We start from the raw sequence: 13,935 nt of genomic DNA, 5'->3' as shown, positions 1-13,935 counted from the left end.
CAGAAGGCCAAATACCAAAGGTCCTTTAATAAATGTTTTTGAGAAAAGGCAATGATTAAAGTTTGAATGTGAAGGAAGGTATTTTTGACAGTAAGAACTCTCTGAGGTTTGCCGAGAAGACAGAGGTGTGATTTTCTGCCCGACCTAAGAATAGCCCAGAGGTGTTCTTAATATCCACTAAGGAAAACAGAGGCTCACTAACTCAACAGACAGGCCAGTATGTCTATTGAAATCCAGAACTTTCTAAAACTTGATAAGAATGTTTTCTAAGAACTTTCAGTTCCAACTTGAAGAAGCTAGGTGGTTTACAGCCCCCGGGATGATCTTAGAATAGAGTTTCTCAAAGTGTTATACTTCTATTACCTGGGAGGCATATTTAATTCCTGGGCCCCATTTTTAGAGTGACAGAAAGAAACATGAAATTCTGAGACCTACTGCCCTAGCGGTTTCTGAAATTTCATACTGACACCCTCTTCTCTTATATTAATCACATCTTGCCTTATAAGAATTTCTATAGTGATGTAAAAATAAATATTAGTTCAGACATTTCAGAATGTGTTTTATGAGTATGGAAATGACTTCAATTTGATCAATTGAAATTCCACTGCTTCCTTTTTTTAAAAAAAAGTCTAATTCCTGAGGATATGGGAATTAATATCTACATTTCAACTTGAAGTCTAAGAAAAAGTACAAAAAACTAGTTGAAAATAAAGCTGCAGACGTATTTAATGTTCTTTCTTTCTAGTTTTTCACAGAAACCTAGAATTTGTAAACTCTATATGGGGTCATATTAAATGAATAATTATTAAGTGATCACTCTTCATCTTTCCACTGTTACCCATCTCATACTCTACTGATGCTCCTACCTCTTATTGGTAGTGGAGATGGTGTCTTTCCCATACTGTGCATCTCAGGTCTTGTTTCTTGAATATCCTTACTACCTTAAATACTTTCTTTTGCATATAAGACTTCCTTTTCCTTTTCACTGAAGGTATACTTATAAGTGAATTTTGGTGTAGCTCTTAAAGATTATAAATTTGCCAATGGTCTCTCATTTTCTAAGAACAAAGCAAAAAATTCCAGATCTCTCAGAGGCATTTGAGGCTACCTAGAAATCATGTTTATCTCATCTGCCTACCTACCTATCCATCTATCTACTGATCTATCTATAAACATATCTATAATCTGTCTATCCCCCTATAATGTGCTGTTTATTTCCCCGTCTTTCTGCAAGTTATGAGTTTGCCAAGTCTGCACATGGCAATCTCTTCATAAAAAAATAAAGAAAATAAATGATACTCTCCTTCATCAGGAGATCTGTGCTATCTCATGTTTGCAAGTATTAACTGTGAGAAAGGTAACTGATAAAGTCTCCTCTACAAGAAACCAACTGGGAATCTGTGTGCTGCAAAATGAAATGCTTGGGTCATCATGGGAACATGAGTGCAGGTGTCAACCTTCTTCCGATCCTTGATCCCTTCTAAACAAGGCTACTCCACTCCCACTGTAGGAAACCAAAGACCTTTCTGAACTCTGTGACGGGAATGAAAACCCAATTTCTAGTCTCCCTCTTCTCCCCCCACTCATGAAACCTGTTACTCAGCAAGTCCTTCTCCCTTTAGCAAATGGCATATCTATCTACTTGGTTGCTCAAAATAAAATTCATCAACACTTCCTTGATTCTTCTCTTACCCTCATACCCCATGTGTGAACCATTAGAAAATCCTATTGGTTAAAACTTGAAAAGTCCTTCCCTTCTTCTCCATTGCCACCACTGCAGACCAAGGCATTCCTATCTCTGCCTGGACAAGTTCAACAGCAGAAATGCCCTAATTCTCACTGTCTCCTCTTCCTCCTCCTTCCCCCTGTCCATTCTGGTCATGGTGACCAAAGCAATTTTTAAAAAAAACATCAGCTTTGTCATCCTGATACTCAGAATTCAATAGCTTCTTCCCAATTTGAGATAAGCACACATGTCTTACCTTAGTCAATAAGCACACACTAACCATTAACCAAACTATTTGGTACCTCTTTGGTACCACTTCCCTTTTTCCCTGTCCCCGTCTCTCCCAGCTACAGTGACACTGGCCATTTTCATCTTTATAAAACCCCCCAAGACCACTGTATATCAAAGTCTCTTTGTATCCACTTCTCCTTCTTCTTGGAGAACTCTCTAGCTTTTCACAAAGTCGACTTCATGTTATTTAGGGCTCTGGAGTCTTTTCAGAACATGCCAGTTAATGTCACTTTCCCACCTCCTCTTAGAGTTACTCTTGGATTCCATGATTCCATTCCCAGTTTTATTTTCTGCATTGCCGTTAATGCTATCTGGATTTAGCTTCTTTCTTTCTTTGATTGCTCTTGTCTTTTATAACCATTCTCCCTCATTAAAATTAACAGTCAAGCAGGCAAGACTGCTGTCCAACATCAATCTCCAGCACCTAAAACGTTGTTTGGCAAAGTAAGCATTCCATAAATATTTGTTTGGTTTTTCTCTAAAGAAACTAAAGGAATATAGTTTTTCCTAATAGACAAAATTTTTTTGGCTCTGATTGTGTCTCCTTCCAATCTTCAAGGACCTGCTTCCTTCCATAGACTATACATTAAATACAGAAGAATCCTGTTAGGGATGACTGTTGTCCCGGTTGCTTAGCTGAAATTACTTTTTTGATGTAGGTGTTTATTACTATACACTTTTTGATTAGCACTGCTTTTGCTGTATCCCATAGACTTTGGCATGCCGTGTTTCCATTTTAATTTATATCAAGAATTTTTAAAATTCCTTCACTGACCCAATGGACATTCAGGAGCACACTGTTGAATTTCCATGTATTTGTACACTTTCTGAAGTTCCTCTTGCTATTGATTTCTAGTTTTATTCTATTATGGTCTAAGAAAATACTAGATATAGTTTAGATTTTTTAAAAATTTGTTGAGACTTGTTTGGTGGCCTGACATGTGGCTTATCCTGGACAATGTTCCATGTGTTGACAAGTAGATGATGTATTCTGCAGCTGTTGGAAAAGGTATTCTGTAAATGTCTGTTATGTCCATTTGGTCTAGAATCCAGCCCTTGAAAATCACCTCCACTCAGACTTACAGAGCTCATGCGGGCTTATGTAAATGTATGCAAATCACATGCAAATGAACCCACATTCCCTGTGACTCCTCCTCGTACCTGAAAGAGACCCTTGGGATAACCCTGCTGGAGATAAGAGCCTGCACTGTCAGGAAGATGAACAAAATGATCCCATTTTTAATTTCTTAGGCAGTTTGTGTATGTCCCCAGGCCTTGCAAATTCAGAGATTTTGATCAAGGACATTAAACTGAACAATGAGGCTTACAACAAAAGGAGAATGGCTGATAAGGCCCACTGGTCCCAGCCTCCCAGGACACCCCCAGCCCCGCAACAAGGCAACGGAGCCAGAGACCAGACGTCTTGGGGTCTGGCTCTGTATCAGACATGCAAGCAGTTTAGACCCCTCTGTGGCCAGGACTCAAGGGGCTACATCTGAATTGGCACTCCCCTCCCCAAATTTAGCTTGTCAAAGGTCAAGTGTCAGTATTTCTAAAATATGCTGGTTAAGACCTCCAGTTTTAACTATGACTGCATTGGGTGTTAAAAGGCCAAGTCTGAATGTGTACACAAAAAACATCAGCACAGGCTTTCTCTAAGGCTTTGCTGGGTTACATATCAAAGAAACGCATTCCAGACAGCACCCTTATGTACGCTACAGGAATTACAAAAACTGCCTGTCAATGCTTTCTAAAGACATATACTAAGGATGTCAGAGACCTGGCAGCTGACATGGTACAGGTGGCAACTCTCAAATACCAAACAAAAAGAAGCGAGGTTCGCACTGGGTACAAAGGTGTTTTGTTTGGGTTCACCGAATATCCTTTAATGGCGTGCATTTATTGCCAACATTTAAATTCCATCTAAAATACAGGATTTCTATTTCTCTTGAAACATTGGTAGAAATGGTAACTTTAAGTTGAGAATCCCTCACAGACAGACTTATTAGAGGTGGTCAGGGGCTACTGCATTCAACTCCCCACTTAGTCACATTTGCCCCTGCTCCCCATTGTGAGCCTGATAGGGAGATTAAATGTTTGAGATCTTTTATTGTTAATTCGTAGTGGTGGTGGTGGTGTTGATTTTTCCTAGTAGATAAATATTTTGCTTTACTTCAGTAAGAAAACAATAGCTAGTCCCAAAAGACTGAGTTTTTCAAACACTCTCTGTTTGCTGATTTAACCTGTTCAGCCCCTTTTAGCATCTGAAGAATTGATCCTTAAACTAGTATCTCTCAGGGAATTCAACTACCCATGACAATAAAGGAATACTATGATGACTTAATATTGAAACTATGTGTAATCAAATACTACTGTGCTACAAAGAGTAGTAAAAATAATCTTTTAGGCCACTTTGCATACCTAGCATTGTGTTGAGCACTTTCTCTCATAATTTTCACAAAGAACTGTGATTTAGTTCCCATCATTTGTACAGTTCCCGCTAGAGAGCTGGCACATGGAGAGTTTAAACAACTTCCTACAATTCAAGAGCCAGTGAATGGAAGAACTGATCCTGGCAACAAAGTATGCCTCTCTCTGGAGCGTTGAATATGTTTGCCCCATTTTCATCCTTCCTAACATCTCTAAGAAAATGAAAAAGCCATGTCTAGCACCCATGCTTCCCCAGCATCCAGGAAATCCTTGTGAATTCAGCTCTCAATCTTGTATTGCAGATCCAACATTGGATCCCCAAAGAACACAGCAAACCCCAACTCCTCCGTGTGGGTAGGTGTCCTTCGGAGAAATAGCAATAGAGAAATAGTCCAATCCCCTCTTTGTGGAACTTTTTAATAGAATGTCCAGAAGCCTAGGGCTCATTCTACAGCTTTTCATTATGTCATTGTTTAAATACCCTAAGAATAGTATCCACACCCTCCATGTTATTAACTGTAACCCTCTATAATGGACAGGTATCTCATCACATTTAGAATTCAGTCTTATTTATCACTGGAAACTTTGCAGCTGCTAAAAGTTTTTCTGGATACATGATTGAAGTAATGCATGAAGGTGATGTTGGCATTGATAACTATATTTCATCACCTGGAGATGACCTGAAACTTTGATAGCTCCAGTAATTTATAATTTTGCTGAAGTACAATTTCTATGCTTTGTGAGAATGAATTATGTAGCTAATGAGTGAACCTCACCGATGGCTTAATTTTCTCATTTCAATGTGACTTTATTGGTCCCGACTTACCCTCTTTTGCCATAACTCTATCGTCTTGCTTATTAAGGATTTGAAAGGGCCCTATATTTTTTCAGTAATATTGTATTGCCACTTAAGGGAATTTATCTGTAGTGGTGATACTCATGAGTTGAAACTTGGGATAGCTCGGAGAACTACTTTTCTTTGAATACCAAAGTTCTCCATAATCTCCACTACAGAAGCCACAGTCTTTATATAATTAGAATTGACATTTGTGTTTTAAATAAATTCTACTGTGTCTATCCATCAACCCCTTAGGTGCCATACACAGTATGTGTGACAGGAACAATTCTCTGAGTTCCCTTTTGCAGGTACATGGATGAGAGACCCATATGACTGACTTATTCCTGGAAACTGAGTGCATGGCTACCTGGAATGGGACATGGGATGTGCATGCCAAAATCTGGCAGGAACACGAGGTTGCACATTTAATAATTTTTTTGTTATTGTAGTTGGTTGCCACTTGAGTGCATTTCTACAAAAAGACAAAGGGAAAGCGATGCCTGATACACACAGGCATGGTCACAAGATTTTGTTACTTCATAAGAAAAAGAAAAGGCTAGGCCAGAAGTGGTGGCTCATGCCTGTAATCTTAGCATTTTTGGAGGCCAAGACAGGCAGATCACTTGAGCTCAGGAGTTCGAGACCAGCCTGGGCAACTTGGTGAAACTCCGTCTCTATAAAAAAAAAAAAAAAAAAAAACTAGCCAGGCATTGTGGCACGTGGCTGTAGTCCCAGCTACCAGGGAGGATTGCTTGAGCCTGGGAGGCAGACGTTGCAATGAGCCAATATCATGCCACTGCCCTCCAGCCTGGGTGAAAAAGTGAGACCCTGTCTCAAAAAAAAAAAAAAAAAAAAAAAAAGGCTTTATTGATTACTTCATCTTCTCTAGCCTCAATGTTCCATCTCTAAAATAGGGATAATGATGTCCTCTTTATAGGACTTCATTTGTGTTCAGTGCACTTAAAATGCCTCACATAATGCATACCTCATATTCCAGAAAGGCTAGTTATTTATAAATGGGCTTTGAATTGTGTTAAAAAATCCTACAGGTCTAGTTTTCAGTCCCTGGTCATAAAATTGATCAATAACTCTTTTAAAATAAATGTACATGCACATGGCTTACGAAATATTTGGCTTTTCTCGCTCCAGTTTCTCACTCAGCACACATGAGCAGCTAGTCATGTGTAGACAAGCACACATGTGCCTGGGCACCAGTGCAACTTCATAATTAAAGACTATGCCCAACTGTCAGGTTGATGTCACCATATATTAAATCTGGCAAGTTTCAGAGTCATTACTTTTACCCAAGTGGAAAGGCTGTATGACATATAAATCAGAGGTTTGCTTCAGTTCAGCACTGGGCATTTAAAGTCTGGTGTGAAAATAGTCTATACCATTTAAGGGCATGTCTTGGTTGATAAAGCTGAGAAAAATAGCAGAATAGGTAATTCTTCTGGTCTTTCAACTTAGAGCCCTATTATATAGACGGTATGTCCCTGTTGAATGATGCCCCTTTTAAAATTAAGAGCAAACTGACTGTCAAATTGGTAGTCACTGGCAAAAGAAACAGGAAAATCAAAACTACCAAATGATAATACATTGCTAGATCATTGTTTTCTTTTATTGTGATAAACAATCAGTATTTAGTTCTGACTGAACCTATTTATCTGCTTTGTGTAATATTATATAACCACTGAAATGAATTAGTCTAATCTGTATATATTAAATTGAAAGAACTCTATATAGATTTATTAAAAAACCCAATTAAAAATGAATTATATCATTCACATAAAATGTGAATTAATAAAATGACATGAATATCATTATATCATTCACATAAAAATGTATATTCACATAAAAATGTATACAATACTGTGAATACTATAAATGAACACCTACTACATATATAGGCATGAATACGCAAAATAAAACTATAGACAACAATCTGTAATAGCGGCTTCCCGTGAGGGGGGAGGTAGGAAACCAGGGTGGCAATGGGGTTATTTAAAATATATTTTAGACTTGTCTTTAATGTTTCTTTTAATTTGTTTTTACTTTAAAAAATCTGTATCTCCATGTGCAATTAAAACTTTAGAAGTTTAAAATTCCATATATCTCCTTTTGATGTAATAAAGTTATATTATTTTTATAAACTTGAATCAAAGAAAAAATGTTTGCCAGTCTCACAATTCAGCACAACCATTAGCATTCTGGCATATTATCATCATTTATCTAAAGTTATGCTACAAACATTTATGTCAATTTTTAAATTATGAGACCCTTTATGGTCTTTATCCTGCTCATTTTAATGGGTATAATATTCTACCATGTGTATATACTTTAATTTACTGCATTGCTTTAATTTTTGGTACAATTAAGTATGTGATTAACACAGTGGCAGGTTTCTTCCCCATATATCTTAAGAGATACTTATTTTGAGAGGAATTAAAGAATCAAAATGTTCAAACATTTTTAATAACTCATATGTGAATGCTTTTTAGGAGGAGTTTTCAGAAGTTTTATTGATAAAAACAGAAATTGCATTGTCTTGATGGGGTCTGCAATACACAGCAACATTCTCAACTAGCCCAAAATAACACTGAGCAGCCCAGAGAAGAACAAATAACCCACTCACACATTCTGCTAACCCTGTGGAATTCAGACATGAGGCATCCTCTAAATCACTTCAAATGACTAATCTCTCTGGAGAAGACTCAAAGACAGAATAAATTACGTGATTGCATGTCCAGGAATGATTAGTAATCAACGAGCAGATGGTATTGAAAAGCAAACAAACTAAACCTCCAATTCTCCCCTCAACTTACTGTAATAACCAATGAAATTACCAAACTAATTTCCAAATAATTACTGCATCTCAATCCCAAACAGAGTTATTCTAGAAAGAAGGGAAGAAGGGCAGGCACACTTAACCTGAACACTCCATTTGCCTTTGTTGTGAAAATGATCTTATTGATGTAGGTGGTTCACTGTAGCAGGTCAGTAGTAAAAACACAGTGTCAATGCCCAGGCAAACACAGCTTGTTGTAATAGAATCTCTGGTTAAATTACTTAAAGAGTCAGAAGTAGAGAGAATTTCTTGTAAAAGGCCAATCTCTACTTACCATTTGTATAAGGGTTGACGGTCTTTTTATTTGTCATTACACGTGCTGTGGCATTATTTACCTATGTACATAGAAAACTCAAATAAGCACATATTCTAGAGCCAGCTCCCAATTCAATTAGTTGCATGCATTATGACCGTGATTACTTATTAAAAAAGAAAACTAAAAACTAAAATGCATTTTAATTTATAAAAGGCAGTAGGTGCATAACAAAATCATACATTTTTAAAATTACATTTACTTCATAACCGTTTAACTTACAAATCATTTCAATAAAGCAATGTCATATCATTAAGAGTGTTTAATAAAGAGACAGTAAAAGCAAATTAAAAGATTCTGCATAATTGAAGATTTAAAAGCATGCGTGTACTCCATGGTAACACAGAAACAAGAAATATTTTTTAAACATAAAATAAAATTCATATGAAGGAGCATGCAGTGGAGAAGAGAGAAGAGACAAGGTACAAGGGAACATAAATGTCAAAAAAAGGGACAAACAAGTCTTAGCCGTGTGCAACACTTTAGGAGGAAAGAACCATCAGGAAAGCAACATCTAGCATTCAACACTTGGAACAAGAGCCTTTTACATCGCAAGAATTAACAAAATCATTCAAGCTTTAACGTCACAGCTAACAAAAGGATAAAAGAGAGGGTGCATTGTTTAACACAATATGGAGTTAACAATCTGAGTAAGATGTGCACCGGTCATAACTCAATCCAGTCAGTGCCTCCCAGGCTAGCTTAGAACGTACACTCAATTACAGGCGTACCAATATCCAAAAAAATAGAGCATCAAGAAAACTTAATACGACAAGTCAAAAAAATTCACGTGGTATATATATATGTATATAGATATATCAGCACTAAATACGTGAAACGGCAGATGGACTTCACCACTTACCATTCACCACCATCGCCAGCATGGGTTTGTATACAGTTACCATGGTTACTGAGAGTTTGGTGAGGGGCCTAAGCGTTATCGTCGAAGGGGAAAATGAAAGGCAAAATATGCAACATCTTACTCCAAAGACTAAAGCATTTGTAACTGGTATTAAAAAAAAAATTAACAAATATGACCCTGTGGCTATGTTGCGGGAGATCCCAGTGGCACAAATAGCAGACTCTGAGTGTCAGTATTTTGGTATTTATGCTTTCAGTGAACAGGGGCCAGATGTTGAACAGGAAATCCTGTTTGGTTATTCACTTTGTTATCAAAAGAATACAGAAATTCAAACTGGCTTCTTAAAAAAAAAAAAAAACGAGAGGTTTAGTAAAAACCTCTCGTTTTTTTTTTTGTTTTTTTTTCCACAAAAAACAAACAAACAAACAAAAAAAACAAAAAAAACAATCTTTTTTGCTTTCCCAATTTGGTTTAATTTGCAAACCACTGTGGATCCCTCTTCAACCCTGAAGTGGAAAGAAAAAGAAAAAGAAACTGTTCTGTATTTTGTTTGGTTTGCAATACTCTCTATTCTTTGGAACCTACTGCACCCATTGATTATAAAACATGGAAAATAACAACAAAAAAACCCTTTCCGATTAACCTTTCTTTTATCTCACGTTTGCCATCCACCTTTCAGCTGTATAAGAGTAACATAATAAAGTAAAATTAAAAAAAAAAAGTAAGGCCAGTTTTCCTTTTTATATATAAAAAAATATATATATATATAAACAATGAGGGGGAATAGGGTCACATACAAGACGCCAATGATGCATCTGGAACAACGAATGAGCGTGAAGCAGACATTTATAAAAAAGATGAAAAGGAAAATATTTTGAACATGCACCTCGATTTTACGGCCCTCTACCACGGTGCCGTGTAATTTCTCCCTCGCCCTGTCCGCATCGGCACTATTTTCGAAAGTTACGAAACCAAATCCCTGCATGCAGGAGGGAGAAGGGAAAACAACATGCAGATTATTATTTCAGTCAACGACCACTTGGTAATGTTCTCTCGCTTTAATTTCTATTTCTTGTCCTGGCTTCAGTTCTGTAACATGCAAATTAGAGAAATTATAAGAGTACTGAGATGTGCAATAATTAAGCGACAAATGTGAACAAGATATTTTTTTCTGTCACCAGTTAGCTGTAACCCCTGAAGTATTCAAAGAAGGATACCAAAAATACCTTTCTAAATGTCACTACAGAAGAAAATAAATCTAACGAAAAGAAAATGAGATCAAAATAAATTTACAGTGTCTTCACAGAGAATAAAATGAAATAATGAGGAAAAGAAAAGGGAACCACTTTTTTGACATGCAAATTAAAAATAAAATAAAATAAAACGTGTGCACGAAATTCAACAATGAATGCCAAAATCCTCTAACATTGCCTACAGAGTCATGCCGTGTGGTTTTAAGAACATCTCTTGTTCATGCAGTTTTAGGGTTATTCAAATTTGTCAGTTCTACAGCCTTTACTTCTCAAAAATAAAACTTAAAAGCCTAAAAAAGGAAAGACCTTTTTTATAATAAATCTTAAACTCTTTGGTCTAATAAACAAAAAAGTCACATGAAATGAATAGAAATAAACTTCAGTTGATTAATAATACAAACAATTCAATGTTTGTGCTCATACTTTCCCCACTCTTCAAATTGCATACACGCTTTTGAATTTGACAACCTTCCGTCCTACTTTGTTAACCAGAAAGGGAAAGGTGTACCCATATTGTAAAGTTCTGGCATTAGGTCAATATTTATTTTTCATATCAACAGGTAGCAAAGAAACTTTGTTAATAGAATGTAATTTGTAATAATATTCTGGCCACTTCCTCTTTTACTGATAGATAACATATATACCTTTTAATTTACCACAGGTACATTGGCTTTTAATCTTTCAGCCTCAAAAATCAATCCCACTAAACTATATTGTCAAAATCCATATTTTGTCTTCACTGACATTGTTCCTAAGTACAGAAAATATGCCACATTATTTTTAAAGCCCCTAAAAATATTTGTACATCTTGTTCAGAAATATACACCAACCTTTCGAACAATTTCCACATAAATTTACCCAGCTCTTTCTGATTTTTCACTGTAAACTGGGTGAAATCATGCAATATGTTGGGGCTCCTCTTAGCATCAAATAATCCTTGTTGGCTCCAAGTTTAGTTGGGACAGCATAATACTTAGTTTTACTAAAGAAATGCACAATAATTACAAATACATGGTAGTTATAACCAACTGGTGATAACTCCCAGTCCTACATTAGTTCTCTATAATCACCTCCAGATTTAAGGCTAAAGAGGTATTGTCCACAGGGCGGGGAACATCACACACCAGGGCCTGTCACGGGGTGGGGGGCTGGGGGAGGGATAGCGTTAGGAGAAATACCTAATGTAAATGACTAGTTGATGGGTGCAGCAAACCAATATGGCACATGTATACCTATGTAACAAACCTGCACGGTGTGCACCTGTATCCTAGAACTTAAAGTATAATAAAACAACAAAAAAAGTATTGTCCAATGGGCTGGCTAAGGGAACTTTTCAACAGTCGGAATAGGCTCATCAGCCACAGAAGGCAGGGGATGTGGATGTATTCAAGTGAGGGTAGATGATTATTTGTCGGGATTCTATAGACAGCTGTACCTCAGTATCCACTACAGATTAGTTCCAAGACATCCTCGCCCCCCGGATACCCAAATCCTTGCATATCCAAGTCCCACAGTCATCCCGTGGAATGTGAGTATAGAAGAAAATCAGCCCTCTATATATACAGGTCACACATCCTGGGAATACTGCCTTTGGTTGGAAAAAAAAATTCACATATAAGTGGACCTGCACAGTTCAAACCCGTGTTGTTCAAGGGTGAACTGTATCGAGAAAAATAACGTTTCTTTACTTTAGGGGATTGAACCAAATTACCTTCCATAATCTTTCCCATAGTGAGGCTCTGTGATTAGGATAAGCCTGAATTATCTGATTCATTTAAGATTATTTGCTCCATAACAGAAGGGTCTTGCTTAGTCTTGTGCACAAAGTATGCCCATATTGGGTATGCAAATACACTCGCCAACTGTATAGTTTGGAAATGATTGTTCTTCAAAGGGAAAAAAGACAGAATTTAGGGGGATTTTGCTCTATTTGACAGTTCTAACTCTTGGCCAGTATATCTCAAACTTAGCCGCATATCAGAAGGAACTTGGGAGGACATTAAACATTAAGATTCCTGAGCCTTGCTTTGTATCCACTGGATTAGAATCCCAGATTGGAGTCCAGAAATGTGTTTGCTTAAAATGTGTGGCCCAGTGATTTGATTTCCATGACCTCTCATTTCACTACGTGTGATCGAAACCATCAAAAGAAGGTTTTGGGCCAGGCATGGTGGCTCACACCTGTAATCCAAGCAGTTTGGGAGGCCAAGGCAGGAGGATCACTTGAGGCCAGGAGTTTGAGACCAGGCTGAGTAACATGGCAAAACCCCATCTCTACCAAAAAAAAAAAAAAAAAAAAAGCCAGGTGTGACAGCCTGTACCTATTGTCTCAGCTACTTGGGAGGCTGAGGTGGGAGCATTCATTGCTTGAGCCTAGGAGGTTGAGGCTACAGTGAGCTGTGATTGTACCCCTGTACTCCAGCCTGGGTGACACCCTATCTGAAAAAGAGGTTTTCATTCTTTGTAATAAATAGAATTTTATATTGCTGATATCTATAGATTTTGACTCAGTTACTTGGAGCTTACATGTAGAGGTACAGCCAAAATCACATGTCCCAGGCTTCTTGGCAACGTTCTCTTCCTCCCTGATGGGCCTAACTTCCTAGCAACCATAGCCATGCCACATATTCCAAAAAGAATCAGAGAAACGAGGGCTTTGGATTTATATTCTCTCTCGGCAAGAAAAGAAAATCCATAGCCCCACTGATATAGCTGGAGGGCCAGGTGGTATCATTTCTGCCCTTTGGAACTAGCAGTCATTATTACCACAGCACTGGGAAGAACATAGCCAGGTGAGACTGAACACTCACCCTCCTGTCCAACATTACACTCCAGAACCTTGCTCTCATGCTTCATGTCTGAACCCAAGGCAAACCTACTGCCCCAAAATCAGCATTAAGTATGTTTAGGAAAGACAAAGGTGGAAAGAGAAATACATTTTGAATCCCAAGGAAGGGGCATGAACTAAAAAGGAAATAGCCTCATCTATTCTCAAGTTCTCACTTTTTAAGCAAAGAGAATACATTCTTTGTTATTATTATCATTGTTTTTCTGTGAAAATTCTTTCTCTCTTTGCTTGTCAGCTACTTGGTATTCCTCATTTAGAGTTGAGATTTGACAAAGTTCGGTGCAGAAAGAATGTGCTCCAGACAGTCCTCAAAATGCCAAACAGACTTTCCTACCTGTTCCGTTGGGCAATTCTACCTCCCACCCAGAGAAGAAGTGGCATGGCCTCCCTGGGTTATCAGGTTATCAAAATTCTCACCTGAGGGTTGCAATGTAACCAGAAAGACCTCACCTGGTCCTCTCTATGAGCAGGGAACCTTTGCCACGATGCACAGGTGCCAGGCAACCTTGAGAGCGGGTGCTAAGGT

General features: G+C 37.6%; 1 protein-coding gene across 45 annotated transcripts in view; it reads right to left on the bottom strand.

Annotated features, from left to right (window-relative positions):
• Positions 1-13,935, bottom strand: part of RBFOX1 (RNA binding fox-1 homolog 1) — a 2,477,231-nt gene that overhangs the window by 107,085 nt on the left and 2,356,211 nt on the right. For 39 of the 45 annotated variants that reach the window (XM_054668820.1, XM_054668821.1, XM_054668819.2 and 36 more), the window contains 2 exons: positions 10,195-10,287; positions 8,408-8,468 (listed from right to left, as the gene is read on the bottom strand). In XM_054668820.1, the coding sequence (XP_054524795.1) occupies positions 8,408-8,468; positions 10,195-10,287 (154 nt within the window). The remainder of the gene's footprint in view (positions 1-8,407; positions 8,469-10,194; positions 10,288-13,935) is intronic. The other 6 variants (XM_054668852.1, XM_054668860.1, XM_054668857.2 and 3 more) reach the window with 1 other exon arrangement.

This window comes from Pan troglodytes, chromosome 18 (genome assembly GCF_028858775.2).
Source record: "Pan troglodytes isolate AG18354 chromosome 18, NHGRI_mPanTro3-v2.0_pri, whole genome shotgun sequence".
NCBI classification, from domain to species: Eukaryota; Metazoa; Chordata; class Mammalia; order Primates; family Hominidae; genus Pan; species Pan troglodytes.
The sequence above is the reverse complement of the archived record's forward strand: the minus strand, read 5'-3'. Positions and strand labels throughout refer to the sequence as shown.